At 43.3% G+C, this 18,124-nt stretch overlaps 2 protein-coding genes across 2 annotated transcripts; one reads left to right on the top strand and one right to left on the bottom strand.

The window, feature by feature from the left end:
• Positions 1 to 1,435: 1,435 nt before the first annotated feature.
• On the top strand, positions 1,436 to 13,161 carry pabir2 (PABIR family member 2; the record flags this gene model as incomplete). Its single annotated transcript, XM_080008727.1, has 10 exons — positions 1,436 to 1,560; positions 1,809 to 1,887; positions 1,988 to 2,041; positions 3,247 to 3,290; positions 3,413 to 3,467; positions 8,238 to 8,339; positions 8,452 to 8,537; positions 8,888 to 8,952; positions 9,670 to 9,766; positions 11,251 to 13,161. The coding sequence occupies 10 exons, from the start codon at positions 1,436 to 1,438 to the stop codon at positions 11,384 to 11,386; spliced, it is 843 nt and encodes a 280-aa protein (XP_079864853.1). The 3' UTR covers positions 11,387 to 13,161.
• A 247-nt stretch (positions 13,162 to 13,408) lies between these two features.
• Positions 13,409 to 16,739, bottom strand: mospd1 (motile sperm domain containing 1). Its single transcript, XM_080008287.1, has 6 exons — positions 16,599 to 16,739; positions 15,409 to 15,695; positions 15,230 to 15,305; positions 14,823 to 15,055; positions 14,152 to 14,313; positions 13,409 to 14,016 (listed from the first exon to the last, which is right to left on the bottom strand). Exons 2-6 carry the CDS (start codon positions 15,563 to 15,565, stop codon positions 13,985 to 13,987), a joined length of 660 nt encoding a protein of 219 aa, XP_079864413.1. The 5' UTR covers positions 15,566 to 15,695; positions 16,599 to 16,739; the 3' UTR covers positions 13,409 to 13,984.
• Between the last annotated feature and the right edge of the window lie 1,385 nt (positions 16,740 to 18,124).

Raw genomic sequence — 18,124 nt, 5'->3', positions numbered from 1 at the left:
GAATAAGTGTTTTAAATCTCTAATATACTTGTACTTAAGTTTATTGTATATTGTTTAAAATATTAGTTTATTTTAGGCTTTTTTTAATAAACCGTATAAGTTAATTGTGTAGTGTTGGTCTTGCAATATATATAATGAATTGTGTATAATATTTCAAGCACATTCCTGGACCATCTCGTGATTTTATTCTTCGCTAATGGTGAAGAGGGGTGCTGGAGCAGACGGTCACGAAGCTGAGGACACGGGGCTCCACCACCTGCCCTCCATGTTCGGGTGGAATAGTTTCCGGAGCCAGGGTGGAGGAAGCCATGTGAGGGAGGGAGGGGTGGGTAGCGGTGCCGACACGGAGGTGGAGGTGGCGGTGGCGGTGGCAGCGCCCCCCTGGAGCTCCGCGGTAGGCGGACACGGCCATTGTGGCCAGTAGTGATGGAGGACCGGCGAACGACTCGTTCGGTGTGAACGACTTGTTCAGTGAATAGAGTGAATGGAGTTAATCTAAGTGACTTGACTGAAACGTACGTGCAAAGACGACCGACGCGTTTGTTGTCATTAAAACTGAATGTGACTGAATTAAGACTTGAACGAAAATGAGTCACTGAAAGAAACGTTACTTGTTTTTTTTGTCTTTTTTTTTTTCTTCTTCCACGTTGCGTCTCTCTGCCAAAGTAACGTCTTTCAAGGGAATTCGACTAAACTAAATCATGGACTCAACACTTTGCATCCTTCCGCCCCAAATCAATTTTTGCCATTGCTGATATTCTTGTGACAATTCTATTCACAATTTAACAAGATCTGACTCTCGTTCACCGTCTGACTCGAACGAACGAAGAATCGGAAATCCCACGACTCTTTTATATTCGGTTTAGGCCGACTGAGTCGTCAAGAGCTGAATCTGAAAAAACGAGTCGAAGCTTTCACCACCCAGGGGCTAGTAGCGCTAACTTTAGCTAGCTAGCTATCTAGCTAGCGGGCTGAGCGGCGGGATTTGCTGTGGAGAGATTAGCCTTAGCTTCCCTTAGCTCGACTAGCGCTACATCTACCGGTAGCGTCGTTCAATCGGGTTTAACCCGCGCCAGAACTAAGAAAGGACAAGCGCCCCTTCGCCCGACGGACCGGTATGTTACGCTTCAACCGCCAGCATGCTGCATAGTCACGGTGTGTAACTAGCCCCCCACTAGCTGCTCTGCGCCGGCCACTGCGCGGCGTGTAGCCGGGGCATGCTAACCACCAGCGGGGAAAGTTGGTAGCTGCTCACAACGTTATCGGAAACGTTTGCGCCGTTGAAATGTAGCTTCCCGGAGAGGGCCTGAGTTTTGGATCTAGCCTTAGCTTGGAGCGGCGCTTTTGCCGGAGGCCGATAAGACCGAACGCAGTCCACTGGATGCGTGCGGAATAGCGGTAGTCCGGTTGCATTAGTGGAACTCGAGCGGACAACATGAACAATCCCGCCGCGATGCCCCAAGAAAAGATGGAGCTGGACCTGGACATACCGAGTTCACTGGTTCAGAGCGACGGGCACCTGAGGAGATCCAACAGCGCTCCCATGATCAATGGCCTGAGGTTGTTTTAATTTATTTGTTTCATACATTTTCTTTTTTAATACACTTTTTTTTTTTTTTTTTTTTTTTTTACTTGTTCAAGTCCTGGGCTCCTTTATACTAGATTGTTATTTTTGCTCGGTGAAAATTGTGAATGGACGATGATTGTTTTGTTTTCCCCAAAACCCAATTTTGTGTGTGTGAGAGATGGTGTTGGTTCAAACGAGCTCATATTAGTTTTTTTTTCTTTCCTGTGCTTTGTCATTTCAGTGATAATTCTCAGGTGTTCCAGCGAGAGGTTCTGCGAAACAGAAGAAACAGCACAACTGTCGTCAACAGGCCCAACATGGTACTTTGGGGGCTCACACACACATGAGATCAGTGCACTCTGTGGGTTCCTTCAGGTGACACCCCACCCATGCTTCTGCTTCTTCATCCCCCACCTGCAGGTCCCATCGTCCCCCATTCGGGTCCCCAGCACCAGACTCCATCAGATAAAACAGGTACGGCTGACGTACCTTCCACAGTAGTGGGTTTAACGCTGCATGTGATGCTCTGCGGCCACTGTCCCCTCTTTTCTTGAGAGTTTGGATGGCCACTGGTCTCTCTGAAACAGACCTGAAGGCAACTTTTTATTGGGGCCCCTGTTGGACTTTATTCATCAGTATCAGCACTGAATAGCTGTTGATCCCTTAAAGAATGCAACTCAGTTACATCCCAGTTGAACTATGGGGTGATAAAGGATACTATATACTAGGAGAGTTTTTATTTTTTCTGAAACCTGGATAACTCAAACCTCATATCCTGAGGATTTGAAGGTCACATCATATTAAGGCAAAACAAATGTCACAGTTTAATTGAAGATAGAAGATTATATTTAATAATCTGCCAGCCCAAATGTCTGTAATTGCACTGCATGTTATGGTTATTGGTTCCCATGCTCTACATCTAGAGTTTGGGCAAACACAAACATGCAAGATTCAATATATTGGAGTTAACAGGGCCACCAGTCTTTGAAGAACAGACTGAGTCGGTAGTATAATACTCCAACATTATACAAAAACAACACTGGGAGAAGATTGTCTTCTAATATGTGTTAAGATATTGGTTGAGGCTGTTGTATTTCAAATGTAGAAAGTAGGAGCTTTGACCGTCAGGGATTTAGGAAAAAAACCTAGCGTAGCCGTAATTAAATCGTACATGACAAAAAAATATATCTACGTATTACAGAGAGAAACACATCGACGGTTGTGGTGTAAAGCGAGTCGGTCGTATAACGCTCCTACATGGTACGCAACGTCCTCCACTTTGAGGCCCCCAAACAACAAAATCTCAATCGATTCAAATAGTTCTAAGGTATATTATGAGTTAAAGTTTTCTATCGGGCCAAAACTGGAAGGGGAGGGGGGGGGAAATGTGTCTAAAGGTGTCTGTATAAAATTTAGATCTCACCATAAATTTAGACAACAGACAAAAGTCCCAGTTGACTATATTAAATTATTGTGCTACTATCTTACCAGCTCAAATGCACGTACTGGTCATAAATGCAACAAGTAAAATTGCACTGTGCACTTTAAAAGTTAATAGAAGGCTATACACAGACAGTGTATAAATGTAGGTTCTCTAGAAACAGCAATAAAATATCCTTTTTGAGTTTTAAGTTTCCACTTCAAACAAAAGTGCAAATGGTGCTTAAATGTTTTTGTAGGAAGAAGGTGTAGATGTGATGAACAGGGAGACTGCTCACGAGAGGTAAGTCATTTTATTGTGGTTTTTTTCACTTGGTAGATGGAGGCGAACGTCACTGAATCATACTTGGATCTTATGTGTATCTGACATGTATCTTACTCAGCCTGTGTTTGTCGGCGTTGCAGGGAGGTCCAAGCGGCGATGCAGATGAGCCAGTCCTGGGAGGAGAGCCTCAGTTTGGTAAAGCCCGATTCCTGCGTCGCAGTGTGTCTTCTCTGTGTACTTCATGCCTTTTTGTGTTGGGGCCGGTGGATGAGGAAGAATTAATTGACTGTAAGCGTAAGGAATTTTACACAAAATTGATGAGAAGGCGATAATTTAGCTGATATTTCAATTTTTTTTGGAAATAACGCAACTATTATATTGGACTATACATTGTGAATCATATACTCTCTTGCAGCCACCACGCTAGAATGCATAACCCCAACCCTATGGGCTGATAAAGTATACTTTATTTTTTATGAAACCTGGATAATTCAAACCTCATATCCTGAGGATTTGAAGGTCACATCATATTAAGGCGAAACACATGTCACAATATCATTGACAACAATTATATTGAATAATCAGCCAACCCTAATGTCTGTAATTTCACCGCATGTTATGGTTATTGGTTCCCATTCTCTACATCTAGAATTTGGGCAAACAAACATGCAAGATTAAATATATTGGAGTTAACAGGGCCACCAGTCTTTGAAGAACAGACTGAGTCGGTAGTATAATACTCCAACATCATACAAAAACAACATTAGGAGAAGATTGTCTTCTAATACACTACTCACAAAAAGTTAGGGATATTTGGCTTTCGGGTGAAATTTATGGAAAATGTAAAAAGTTCACACCACGGTGATACTATATCATGAAAGTATGGCATTTAAGTAGAAGCATGCAATGGTGATTTCCTCATCTCAAACAATTTATTGAAAAAAAAGCCAACAACAGTGGTGGGTTTACCACAACAAAAAATGTCAATGTCTCAATAACTTGTCATGTGGCCTTGAGCATCAATTACAGCTTGACAACGACGTCTCCTGCTGTTCACAAGTCAACTTATTGTCTGCTGAGGCCTGGCCCCCCACTCTCCTTGAAGGGCGGCCCTCAGGTCATTGAGGTTCTGGGGTACAGAGTTACGAGCCTCTACACGGCGACTCAGCTGATCCCATAGGTTTTCTATGGGATTCAGGTCTGGAGAAAGTGCAGGCCACTCCATTTGAGGTACCCCAGTCTCCAGCAGCCGTTCCCTAATGATGCGACCTCCATGAGCTGGAGCATTGTCGTCCATGAAGATGAAATAAAGGCCTTTGTTGTTCATGCAGGGGCACAGTGACTGGATTAATGATGTTATTCAGGTATTATGGGCTTGTCACTGTACCATTCACAAAGTGTAGGGCAGTTCTGTATTGACTAGACACACCTGCCCACACTGTAACACCACCACCACCACCAAAGGCTCGTCTGGTGACAACAGTGGCTGACGCATAGCGCTCTCCTTGACGTCTCCAACATTGTTGGTGGCCATCATTTCTGCTCAACGTGAATTGACTTTCATCAGAGAACAGCACTGAGGCTCCCTGGGCCGTGCAAGACGATGATGCCTGTGCCTGGTGGTGTGGTCAGGTACCCTTGCAGGTCGTCTAGCACGCAGACCACGCTGATGTAAACGGTTTTGAATGGTCTGACATGACACTTGGGTGCTTCTCACCTCCCCTAAATGTGCCTGGAGTTGAGTGGCTTCATCATCCGGTTCCGCAGGGCACTGTTCACAATAAAGCAGTCATCAGTGTGGGATGTGGCCAAAGGACGTCCACTTCTATGCCTTTCTGTGACTCTTCCAGTCTCTCTGTATCTCTGTTGCAAGCTGCTGATGACACTCTAAGCTCAGTGGCTACTTCCCTCTGAGAACATCCTGTTTGAAGCCTCGCAATGGCGAGGTACTGTTGATCAGTTGTTAGGTGTCGTCTTGGTCTCATGATGTCAACATGTGAACAGCATGATGAAGAGGACTGTTTGAAATACCAATTCTAATTGAACCAGGAAATGTATTGGTCGATTCATGGATCAAACACCTGTTGTGAATTTTGCCGTTCAGCTCCTTGTTAGAGAACAGCAAGTTGTGCAAAAAGTACTGAAACATTGAACAGTTAGACATGTGCATTCAAAAGTTTAGAGGAGGTCAAATTAAGTTCACCTGTAAAAGTTATAGTGCATTTTAGGTTCATCCTGAAATTTCACCTGAACGCCGAATATCCCTGACTTTTTGTGAGTAGTGTATATGAATATAAAGTTGCTGGGGGTGACTTTATTTTTGGTGGAGGCTGTAAAAAGTAGGAGCTTTGACCCTTGGTGACTTGGGAAAAATGTAGCCTAGCTGTAATTAAATCATACATGACCTGGGGGGGGGGGAATCAACAGATTAGAGAGAAACTGCAACAATTGACAAAGATGTAAAATGGATACTTGGACAACAAATAATAAAGGATAATGCCAAAAATGAGCTGAAACCTGGCAGCTACTAACCTGTTTCTTTTTTTATTTTTTTTTTTATTTTATTTTTTTTTCTCCTACTAAGCCCTTTTCACACATGCAGTCTATCCCTGAAATGTTTAGGAACATTTCCTACATTTGGTCATTTGTGAATGGGAGCAGGGATGGATATTCTGGGAATTGGTCGACATTCCGGCAATTTCCCACCTCAAGATCTAGTTACATTTCCGGGAAAATGCTGGTATGGCTGTGTTGTGAATGGAAGCAGTGACATTGCCGGGATGAGTGCGTAAAGGGTTACATCTGTCTGACGTCAGATACTTTCACGTGTAGTGAGCGACCCAATTGGAAGACTCTGCTGTCCCTGTGTCTGTCCAGTTCAGCGTCCAACACTCTTTTAATGTTCCTTTTAACTTATCGAATGAGTGTGATCGTGAAAACTTTACTTGTCCTGCAAACTTGTTGAATGTTAAGGATGCACCAATCATGATTTTTCATGACAGATTCCAGTTGCGTATTTTAATTTTCAATTGTTTTTAACAAGCAACTGGGCCGATGCCGATTTCTTGCGAATCGCTGTCTATACAACTTTTGTGCAGTGTTTCAGCAGAAATGTTTTATAATTTTTTTAAATATAATATATAAAATATAATTTTAACATACATCCTCTTTGCGGGCACAAGTGAATGAGCTTTATCCGTGTGCTCTGCTGCTCCATCTGTTCAACTGAGTAAGTGAATTAGGGGAGCACTGGCCAGCGGCCTCACTAGAGGGGTGGGGACCGTACCTGGCAACTTCTGAACTGTCCTATCTATTCAGTCATTATCATGGCATGTGTGAAAAGGCGCAAGATGGAAATGTTTCTGAATGTAGCTGCATGTGTGAATAGTGAATATCCCAAGTGGTGCCAGAAAGGTTATTCCAGTAATTGACTGGAAACTGTGTGAAAAGGGCTTTAGATAGAGAAAGTTTGTTGTGATGGTTAGTCATAACAGTGGTTCCTCTGCCATATGGGCAAGTCACTCACTAATGGTGAACGCCGAAATAAATCCATCCAGGATGTTTTATCAACTTTCCAGGTGTCCACCAGAGCGCGATATGTAATGTTAATAATCCAGATTCCTTTCCATTCCTTGCAGTTAAAAAGGAGGGAGAGGAGGCTGCTTGTATTTTCAGTTGTTAAAACCAGCGGTTATCTTTTAAAGAATGTAGTTACCGCAGTGAAAATGACACCTCAAGCTGTGGAAAGCCTCGGTATGTTGAGAAAACAGTCTAGGTTGTGAGCTAGGCAGAAATGTCCTAAAACATGACTACAACATTTTGCCAAATAATGGAGCATTTCTATGGGGAGAGTTGGAGTTAGTTTAGTAGTTCATGTTGTCCTGGGAGAACCAGCTGGATGACTATCTTGCTTACATTAAGCAATTTGTTTCCCTATTCACGGACAAATAAAAGCAGCTTTTCCACCGCACAGTACCGGCTCGACATGACTCTACTCGCCAGCCCCTTTTCCACCATATGGTACCGACCTGACTCTACTGACCTTTTTTTCGTTGTCCATTGGGCAAAAGTAGTGGGATGGTGCCTGGTACTTTTTTTGGTATCGACTCCATCGAGGTTCCAAGCATTACATTTAGTCATTTAGCAGACGCTTTTATCCAAAGCGACTTACAATTATTCAAACACCGACGGACGCAGCCATCAGGAGCAATGAGGGGTTAAGTGTCTTGCTCAAGGACACTACAGCGTGCTAGCAGGAGGAGCCTGGGATCGAACCAGCAACCTTTAGATTACTAGACGACCAGCTCTACCCTCCTGAGCTACCGTCCCGGTAGCCAAGCCAAGCAAGCTGAGGCGATGCCAAAAGGCGACGGGAAAACGCTGCAGACTTTTGATTAGTCATGGAGAATCGTCACTGCGTCGTCATTGAGTAACATGGGAAATCCTGCACACATCCGCGATTTTCCCAAACTCTTTTGTCTTGCTGCCTTCAGCCTCTTCTGGAAGAAAAATGTCTCCTTGTTGTGACAAACAGCCACATACTGGGAATCAAGGACCTCATACCAAAGTTGAGCCTGTTGGGGTTTGGCATGTTTCCAAAAATGGAAACAGGCCAGTTGAGTTGCACTGGTGTCATGCAGTGGAAAAGATTTTTAAAAGTCAGAATCCACACGCTTACATAAACAATGCCATTTACACAAAGGATTATTATAGTTGTATTTTAACATGTGTAATAAGATGTAGAGCAATAATCTGTATGGCATGACAAGTGGATGTGTATATTGTTTAAACCGTTGCAAATCTGTTTGACTGTACACAAGTGTTGAGCTGGCACCTGTGCCGTTGGGTAGCCAATGGAAAATCCCATCAGGGGGACGTTCAAACTTTCACACGAGATCTATGACTTCCTGATTTCGGGATGCGACGTGGGATGGAATTCTAATGCAGTCAATCCTTCTCTTTAAGAGCGACAACGACCTGGAAAAGTCTGCATCGTCGTCTCCGAAGCGCATCGACTTTGTGCCTGTGTCCCCCGCCCCGTCCCCGACGCGAGGGATAGGAAAAAAGGTACAGGCTTGTATCTTGTGCAGATGTTTTATTGTCAGGGGTGAACGATGTGTCGTTGGGTGTCTTTGAGCTGAAGCAAATTGGATTAACCTTTTGACCTTTCACCGAGCAGCAGTGCTTCTCCCCCTCGTTGCAAAGTCTTGTGAGCAGCAACGGCCTCAATCCCAGCCCCATCCCCAGCCCCACCCGCCGCTTCAGGTCAGTGAGCGCCACTACAACGATAATCCTCTCGAGCTGCCTTTTTGTACAAACATTACATCAAATTAGAAAAAAATATATATATTGATATTTTGCCATTACACTGATATCAAACCAATTATATGCATTGTGGCAAATATATAACTGTTTAAATGTGTGGAAATTCAAATGTCTGTGTAGTTTTCCACAAACAACCTTTTTTTTATAAATGTCTCTGAGATAATAAGTAATTGATATTTAAATGTTCAATATATTTATGCTATTCTATCATATAACAAAATGTTGAAAAATTAAAGATGTGCTTATTTATTTTGATCATATATTTTTTTTTTAACTTCCTGTGTTTTTAGCCGGCGGAGTCAAAGCCCAATCAACTGCATCAGAGCCAGCATACTTGGGCCAATCAAACGCAAAGGTGGGTGTACATATAATATACTGTACTTACCTTAGATAATGTTACTACTTATATCAATGGTCACACACTTGGGAAGTGCTCATTGTAATCAGACCGTGATGAGAAGGTAATTTTGTTGGCCAGGTGTAGCTTCTGGAGGAGATATTTACCTCTACAATGTTATGCAACCTTGCTGCGTCAAGTGCAATGCATAAGCTCTTGTTGTCCCCAAGACTAAGTGGGTGTGTATTTACACTGCATGTGATGGCCTGAGGCCTCTGTAGGGCCAACAGTCCCTCAAGAACAGATTGACTGGTAGTTTAACACTCCTACATGGTACAATACCTTCTCCAGTTTGATGCTGGCCTCTGTAATCTCAAGTCATTCAAACCGATTATGTGATAGGTTTTTGTTTTCTTTGGCACGGGTGCAAAGAATTATAATGTAGATCACATTTAGTTTGGTTAGCACATTTATCTTGAAGTACAATAATGTCTGTCATTAATAGTCAGTGTTGTCTTGAATAAGGACGAGTAACCTTTGCAGGATCACAAAAATGCAACCCTTAAATCCAGTCTTGTGGATTGAAACCCATGATTTGTGGAATGTCACACCCCGTCCCTCGTCTTCTCGGGGCTAACGACTGCGCAATAAAGCAGAAATGACAAAAATAACCGCGAGGGGCTAAAATGGGTAAACACACACTCTGACCTCTGGGCGTGTCTTCTTGCCGCGCAGGAGAGGCTGAAACGGAGAGTCAGCCGAAAAGGCTCTTCCAGGGGACGACCAACATGCTTTCATCCGACGTCTCCCACCTGTCAGACGTCGGCTCCTGGTGAGGCTTTGTACACTCCAGTCACACGTCACTTGCAGAAGGCGCTCACTTTCCATCTCCGTGACTGTGTGGAGGGAGTGAGACGTTGGAGCCTTGCAGCAGTTGGATCAGTGTCTGTATCGTTATGTTTTGTCATCTGGTTGCCCACGCGTTTCCTTCAACTGGCCTCTTGAGACAAATCATCATCTCTTAACTGCTAAGTCGTAAGTGGCTTAGTAAAGAGCATTCAGTGAGTTCGGCAAAGTTGAAAGCCACCATCTGTTGATAATGGGGGGAGGAAATGAATTCACTGAGACTTTATACATTTCCCCACAACACACAACCGGTCTATGCTGTTAGATATAATGCAGAATCCTCATGCAAATTGTATCAAACAACCAAATTTAAAACATGAATCATGGTAGGGTGGCTCCAAAAAAAATATTTGCGCCAGGACTTATCACCATCATGTAACGCCACTGTGTGGGGGTGGGAGCTGAAATGTTAAATTTATACCTAAACAAAGCTACTTTTGACGTTGAATCGCAATTTGGAAATGGTCTGGAAAAATATGGGAAACAAATATTCACATTCTAACACTGTAACTGCACATTTAATATACGGTCACTGAGCACTTTATGAGGTACACTATGCTGATACTGGGTAGGGCCACCCGTTGCTCTCAAAACAGCCTCAGTTCTCCTTGGCATGGATTCCATAAGATGTTGGAAACATTCCTTGGAGATTCTGGTCCATCTTGACACGATCGCGTCACGCAATTCCTGCAGGTTTCGTCAGCTGCACATTCATGCTGCGACTCTCCCGTTCCAGCACATCCCAAAAGGTGTTTGTTTGGATTCAGATCCAGTGACTGGGAAGGCCACTGACGAACATTGAGTTCGTTGTCATGTTCACAAAACCAGTCTGAGACGACTTTTGCTTTGTGACACAGCACCCTCACCAGCCTGGACTGTTGACACAAGGCAGGTTGGGTCCATAGATTCATGCTGCTGGCGCCAAATTCTGGAAGGTTTTTTTGTTTGTTTGTTTTTATTTTTCCGCACCATTCTGAGTAAACTCTAGAGACTGTTGTGCGTGAAAACCCCAGGAGATCAGCAGTGACAGAAACACTCAAACCAGCCCGTCCAGCCCCAACAATCATGCCACGGTCGAAAACACTGTCGTCACATTTTCTCCCCGTTCTGACGGTTGATGTGCGCAGTAACTGAATCTGCCGACCCCTATCTGCGTGATTTGATGCGTTGCACTGCTGCCACACGATTGGCTGATTAGATAATTGCCTGAACAGGTAGGTGTACAGGTGTTCCTAATAAAGTGCTCAGTGAGTGTATTTAGACTCTCTACCTCACAAACATATTTTGGTATATTTTGCTTTGAATATATTAAATAACATCACCAGAATGTGCTCCTTGACGATGACAAAAGCCCGATGCACCAGTTTTGCTGACTTTTTTTTTTTTTTTTTTGAACGGTCTCTCTTCCAGTCACTCTCCTGACTTGCTGGATGGCAGCCTTAGCAGTGTGGGTTCCTCCACCGGGTCTCCAGGCAAGATGGAGGGAGTGTCGCCTCCTTCCAGCAATTCGCCTTTTACGTCCCTCCAGGATCTGTCCCCGAAGTGATGATGGGACTACAAAGGGACATTAGCGGAGGGGGGCGGGGGAACAAATCTTTGGTTTAAAAAGAAGTCTCCCTCTCAAATACAGAATGAGTTTCCTTCTCAGACCCGCAGCCTCTCCATCACCTAGCTTTATTTAAAGTGGATTTTCCATGTTGTTTACTTTAGCGAGGCTCCTTTTCTGGCCGCAGAATGGAGAGCCCGGGTATATCTGAAAGGAAACAAAAGCCATGGATGTGTGCTTTGCTTGTAGAGGCACAGGCAAGACTCGTATGATGAGGAAAGAGTGAAGGCACTATGAGCACCAGCTGCTAGTTGTGGATCGTTTATGGTGCGTCGCCCCATAGTGATACTGTGTTTCTATGTATGTCTATCCTGCCAATGTATCAGCCAGTTCCTCTCCAAGGAGAGGCTTTAAGCACTGGACACAAAATGACTATTTGGATGTGTAGAATGCCCTGTTAGTGCTGGAAAAAGTATGTCCTTAGACCTTTGTCTGGACGCGATCTGTGGGTGTTTTGTATGAAAGGACTTAACTTATTGTTTTGTTTTTTGTTTGATTTATTTGTAAGTATGTATATATTAAACCTGTCTATCTTAAAGTCTTTAATTTGGTTAGTGTCTGTGGTGAATGCAGACACAGGGCTTAAACAGTAACAGTACCATGGCTAAAGGAGGAGATAAGACACTTGCAGGGTTAATGGTAATATTGGTCACCATATACTGTAATAGAAGTTATCGGTGTTAGGAGTTACATTTTCAGAGAGAATTTTTTTTTTTTTTTTTTTTTGATGGCATCGGCTATAAACTGTTTGAGATTTTCTACTTTAAGCATTTACACCGGCTATTCTGACTTGCTGCAATTGCCTATTGTTTGGGCAAATTACTAATTTAGCAGGTAATGATGGACAGAAGATGATGACCACAATTGTTGAGGTGTAAACTTAAAAGGCTGCTTTGTTGTCAGGACATTATTGTACACATGTTGAGGAAAGGACATTCAAATCTCCTCAAAAGCCTTCTGGCACATTTAGGAAAAAGGAAAGAAAAAAGAAACAAGCTTTTTTTTTTTTTTTTTTTTTTTTTTGTTTCTGCTTTAGTCAAATTTACAAGAGCTTTGATGTGCAGAAAATTATCCTGCGGAAGTGTTTCAGTTATATGTAAACCTTATGCAGAGAAGATCTGAAAATAAATGTTTATTACTCTTTAGATATTGAAGTACATTTTAAGTCATTTTGGCCTACCCTAATTTTATTTTATACTTTTTTTTTTTTTTTAAATAGGCCCCTTTCCCATAAATAACTGCAATTGCACATTTCTGAAGATCTTCTTGGCCTTTTGCCTTTAATCTTTAAAGCAAGGAAATGATTGTAAATCATTTTTGGTAGTGTGTAGCTTTTATTTTTTTTTAAGAAAACATTACAGCTGTGGTTTATATGCTGATTGTCTTCTTCCTTTATACAAATAACAATTGTACCTAATTGCCCTTCTGTTACTTATTCTGAGAATTATTTTTGTCAGCCTATCAACTACATCCAGGGCATGAGTTTGGCAAGTGATGACAGTTGCTGTGTTCTGTCTGCCAGGTTCTAATCATCAGTGTTGGTCGACATCTTGCCAATGATTGTGCTCTTTGTAATTGCCATCATAAAAAAAACACCTGGATGAAATAAATTATTTCTTTAATTTTCATCGCATTTTTTGTGTCAAAGCTTTGAAGTTATAATTGTTTCAGCGAGGAGCATTTCAGCCCAATTTATACTTTCGCAATTTATACCATAATTGTTATTCAATAGCTTATTAAAATTACTGTCTGGACCGTATAGTCATTATCAGAAGCGCATCACCCACAAAATCAGATTTAGACTGTGATATTAGCCTCGGTCAATGTAAGTTTAGTCAAAGATAACTGGTGATTTCCGCAACTGTGATTGAAAGGCTAAAATGCCCTGTCAATGAGACACTCTAGTAATTCCAGTCTGGATCGGTTTCATGGAGAAAGAGGGGGGGGGGGGGGGGTGGGATTAATATATTGACACTTTATTCCACGTTTGAGTCATTGATATTGTACAACAAATGAACTATTGTCTTTCATAACATTTCCTTTGGTGGCATGTAAAAGAATCATATTGCTGAAAAATATAGTTCAGGTATCCAGATATGCAAGTAACTGCATTTACTCATGGATTTAAACTAACCTAAAATGCAATAATTAGATTTAAAGGATGGCGGTTACAGGTCAAGACCGTAACACAAGTATAATGGCTTTATATACACGAATCTCTGCATGATGTCCTTCACACTAAAGTTTACCATATTCTGTTACATTATGCCATGGACGCACAGACACACAGGGATTATAACCCTGAACATTTTCAATTCAACGCCCTAATGTTTCTTCACAAGCCATTTCTAGGGCCACAGATAAGGACGACAAAGGCTTTGGGGAATCTCTTTGACCCCCAGTTAAGTTGACCTTTTTGTTTTTGTTTCGAGTGGTTGAAACAACCAAATATCCGGACCATACTGTCAAAGCAGCCCCGGGCGTGTGGGCGTTCTTCCATCTTCGAGATCCTTTTCTCCACGTTGAGCTCGCCGAACTTCATGTGCGTAGGATGACCATTGTAAGAAGACCTAGAGTATATATGTGAGAAACAGGCTTGAGGAAAGGGGAACATGTTGCTTCAGAGCAGCATTGGAGCTTATTTTTGGTTTCTTTCCAGGTGTTATTGACAACACATTATTGAGTGTGTACCCGTTCTCACTCACCGAGAACATAAGCAGCTACAAGTTTCTTGTTTACACTTAAGTGGAGGTATACAGGCACAGTAGATTCTTGCTCTCCCAGGGTGGGGAGCATCAGGGCAGCCACACACACCAGCCCCAGCAGCACCGTCAACAGACTGGGCCCTCCAGCAACAGGACGGGTCTCTGTCAAACACACACGCACGCATGGAAGATATGTCCAATTAAATAAATACATAGCAAGATTTGAATATTGTTCACTTGAACCATCTCTCGTACGTGTAAATAATGAGATGAAGACAATAAGTACTGACCCCTTTGGGAAAAAAGCACAGAATGGTACGAGCAAGTGAAGTAACTACTTCTTATTTGACCAAAGTGCATCAAGATTAGGTAAAAAGCTAAGCGGCTATACCTTTTAGTCAGAAGCATCTGTATCTGGTTTTAATTAAAGAAAATGGTGTATCAAAAGGGCATCTGAAATTGTGAAAAATGGCCATCAGATCATTGGTATATTTTTCCCATGAAGTCAATTTAATTTGATTTTACTGTAGAACGTCCTATAAGTAAGTACAAATATCTCTGACACGAGTTAGTGAAGTCCATTGGAGCCCTTGTACGGGTATTTGGTGCCACCTAGTGACCATGGAAGCACACTGCGTTAGATGTTTAAGTATTACAATAGGCCATCCTACCTGTCTGAAATACAGTCTGTTCAAAAAATACACTGTCTGCCAGTTGCTCTTTCAGTCTCCGCTCTTCCTCTTGAGGCCGGGGGTTCTGTGTTTCCTGCGTGGCCGAGGGGCGCAGGGTGGCTGTCACCTCTTTGCGGCCCAGAGCCTTCCTTTGGCTCTGTTCCGAAACCTGAAGACGGAACTTATCATACACCCCATAATGGCAGGCTCGTACATCCCGGTGCCTAATCACTCTGAACACACATAGACATAATTGAATTGGTACTTTCATTTTTCCTTGTCAGAAGATTAATCGTCAGCAACGGATACAGGTCATAAAAAAAATGCTTTCATAGAAAAAAAAGAAAAGACACAAAAAAAAAAAAAAAGCACAAAAAATTCCATCTTGAATTCAAAAAAATACTTACATGTCAACGCGACAATGTGGCTTGACAGCACCCGTGGCATCCACCACTGTGTACTTATTAGGCGCTGTACACAGCACTGACAAGAGGGAAACGCAGATATTAGATAAACCATTTAAGAAATATTACTCTAAACTAAATGGAAAAATATACGCAGGCGGTGCTCTACAGTGGCCGCTGACCTTTAAATTTAAGGGCAAATTCATACGGGTTGTAAAGTGTGAGCACTTGTTTGTGAGACGTCTGCTCGTCTGCATAGAAGACAAGCTCTGTGGGGAACACAAACACGGGAAGGCTTCCCTCCACTAGCTCAGGCTGCCGATTCTGCTGCTGCTGCATTGGCTCCAGCTGAGCTCTCTTCCCTTGCCGTCCACGGTCTGGCTCTGCCCCTCGTCCTCCGGGAACTCTGCAGATGTGGGGACACCCTCACCTTGCCCTCATCTGGTTAGGGCCATAACATGAGGTAGCACTAGGGAGGAAAAAAAATAAAAATCAGACAAACCTAAATCAGTTTCTCAACTTCATATCAAGAGCTCTAAATGTGTTGTGCATTAGGCCACGGACCCCATTTGATAAGACGTTCTTATCTTCTCACAATCTGAATTGATTTCAAATCGTTGGATATGATTTGGTCCAAACCTAATGAAGTTCTGGAGAGGACAAGGGAAACTAGGATCCAAACGGTCATTATGGTGCATTATGTAACGGCGCGGATGCCTTGTAAATGAAATCACGGTGAAGTTTAACCTGTGACCCTTTTGCTGGGGACCCCGTCGAGCCCCCTGATGGTCCCCTGGGGGTCCCCTGGGGGTCCCCGCACCCCAGGTTGAGAACCACCTCGCTATTTACCTGTATAAACACGCCACGGCGTACTGAGCTCCACGTGGTTGCCGACGAGCACTCGTTTTCTCTGGGTCCCAACAGAATTTGCTCCCGGGGTGCACGGGGACTTACACGGGTATTAGCTGTGTGGTTAATACGACATCTGACAGGTGTCAGGTGAGTTTCTAACGTCACTCAGTTGTCACTACATTTCAAAATATCCCAGGACCACGTCGACACACACGAATCCACCGTTGTGGCTGGGTTGGTTACTCACTTCTGGCAACTTTGAGCGATCTGTATCGGGTCATAACAGCCAGTTCGCCTCTGAAACACGTCGTTAACGCTGCCGTGTGATCCCCAGATTCCCACAGGGACGCCGACACCAGCGGCACCAGAACGACAACACCACAGCTACTGTAACGCCAACGCTAGCGTGCTAGCAAAACACCGCCGCCTGTCAGTTTAAATGCATGTGTAACGCTCGCTGCGGTCGTATCGCCGCTCGGTTCTTATACCCGACGAATAAAGTGAGCATGGAAGCCGTTACCTTGTTGTTGTCAATCCGGTTGAATTTCTGTGACGGCAAATGATTATTGTTGTTGTTATTATGTTGTTGTTGTTGTTGTTGTTGTTTTCCAGCTGATCCCACCCTGTTCGGTCCCTCTCTCGCTTTTCCTTTGTCAACAATGTACTGCGGACTGCGCGGTGCATTCTGGGATATCCGAGGGCGAAAAATACATTCCGCCAGAGTAGATTTCTGACGTAATTATACGTCAGCTCACAGCGGCTCACTCTTAAAAAAGGCAATAATAATAATAATGATAATGATAATAATAATAATAATGATAATAAAATAATATGAATTAACAAACAATAATCAACAATCTAGTGTCATAGGAAAAAACTACGTATGCGTGTACCGGGGTAGAAAACTCAATAACAATAAATGTTATAAATGGTTATAAGTATTTAATATAAAAGAATAAATTAAAAAAAATCGTACAATTCATTTAGAACGCACTGCCATGCGTTCTAAATGACAAATAACAAATAACAATAACAATGACAAATGACATGAAGTGAATTCTGAGGCCGCTGTTGTTAATTGTCGTGGCCTGCGGCGAAAATAGCGACTGCGCATGTGCGTGAAAACAGACGGACCGTTGTTGGCGTCAAGTGTGGTAAAGTGTCGCAAATGAGAGAGAGAGAGAGAGAGAGAGAGCGAGAGAGAGAGAGAGGGGGGGGGGGCACTTTGGCAGTGATGGGATTCAAATGTGTTGACTCGGCGAGCCAAAGCCCCTCGCCGTAATCGTTAAAGTGGGGTGTGGGTTACGCATGGGAAACGATGATGGCCGTGATTTCCTCCCCGACACGAGGGTCCCAACCCCCCCACTAACAAGCTGCAGCGGGAGGAGGGCGAGGGACGCCTACGACCCGTGCAAACGCAACGGGAGCGCGCAACACGAGTGTAATCAACCACCATTGGACGCCGTGTCATTAGGCGCCGAGTTACGCGGCGTGCGGGACGAAGGGCTCGCACCACAAAGAGATGCATCGCAGACGCACTGCTCATGTGCTGCTCTTTAACGGAGAGGAACGACACACACGCCAGTTGCGGATAAAGCGGTAGTGATGAGAGGTTCGACTCGTTTTTAAGATTCGGTTCCGGACGAGTGACTCGGTTAGAAAAATAATAACAAACGAATAAATAAAAAGAGCCGTTCGATTGTCCAGCTCTTTGTTCGTTGGATTCGATTGACGTAATGCGCGGTGAGCGAGGGAGGATTTCCGGCGAACGATGAATGAGAGCCAGAATAACCGGTTCAGCTCCGTTGGGCGTGGATTTTTGCAAGATAATAAAAATTTTTTTTTTTAAATCGTCAGAATTATTGATTATCGGCATCTCAAAATGATTTGTGTGAATGACAAAAGTCATTTCTTCTCTCAAAAACATTTTTGGTTGTTCGCAAAGTATGAATCAGTCACATTCAACATGACTCACGCAAATACCTTTCCCCCCACATTCATTTAGTCCTCAGTACTAAATTCCCATTTCCAATTCGCTCGCCCATC

The sequence above is a fragment of the Zeus faber genome (assembly GCF_960531495.2).
Source record: "Zeus faber genome assembly, chromosome: 10".
NCBI classification, from domain to species: domain Eukaryota; kingdom Metazoa; phylum Chordata; class Actinopteri; order Zeiformes; family Zeidae; genus Zeus; species Zeus faber.
The sequence above is the reverse complement of the archived record's forward strand: the minus strand, read 5'-3'. Positions and strand labels throughout refer to the sequence as shown.

Excerpts from the sequence above, each read along its gene's own strand:
- mospd1 (XM_080008287.1), bottom strand. The coding sequence starts at position 15,565 with ATGCAGCAGCAGCAGAATCGGCAGCCTGAGCTAGTGGAGGGAAGCCTT. Across the intron at positions 15,306-15,408 it reads ATTTGCCCTTAAATTTAAAG|TGCTGTGTACAGCGCCTAAT; the intron begins GTCAGCGGCCAC and ends CCCTCTTGTCAG. Across the intron at positions 14,017-14,151 it reads TGTAGCTGCTTATGTTCTCG|GTCTTCTTACAATGGTCATC; the intron begins GTGAGTGAGAAC and ends TATATACTCTAG.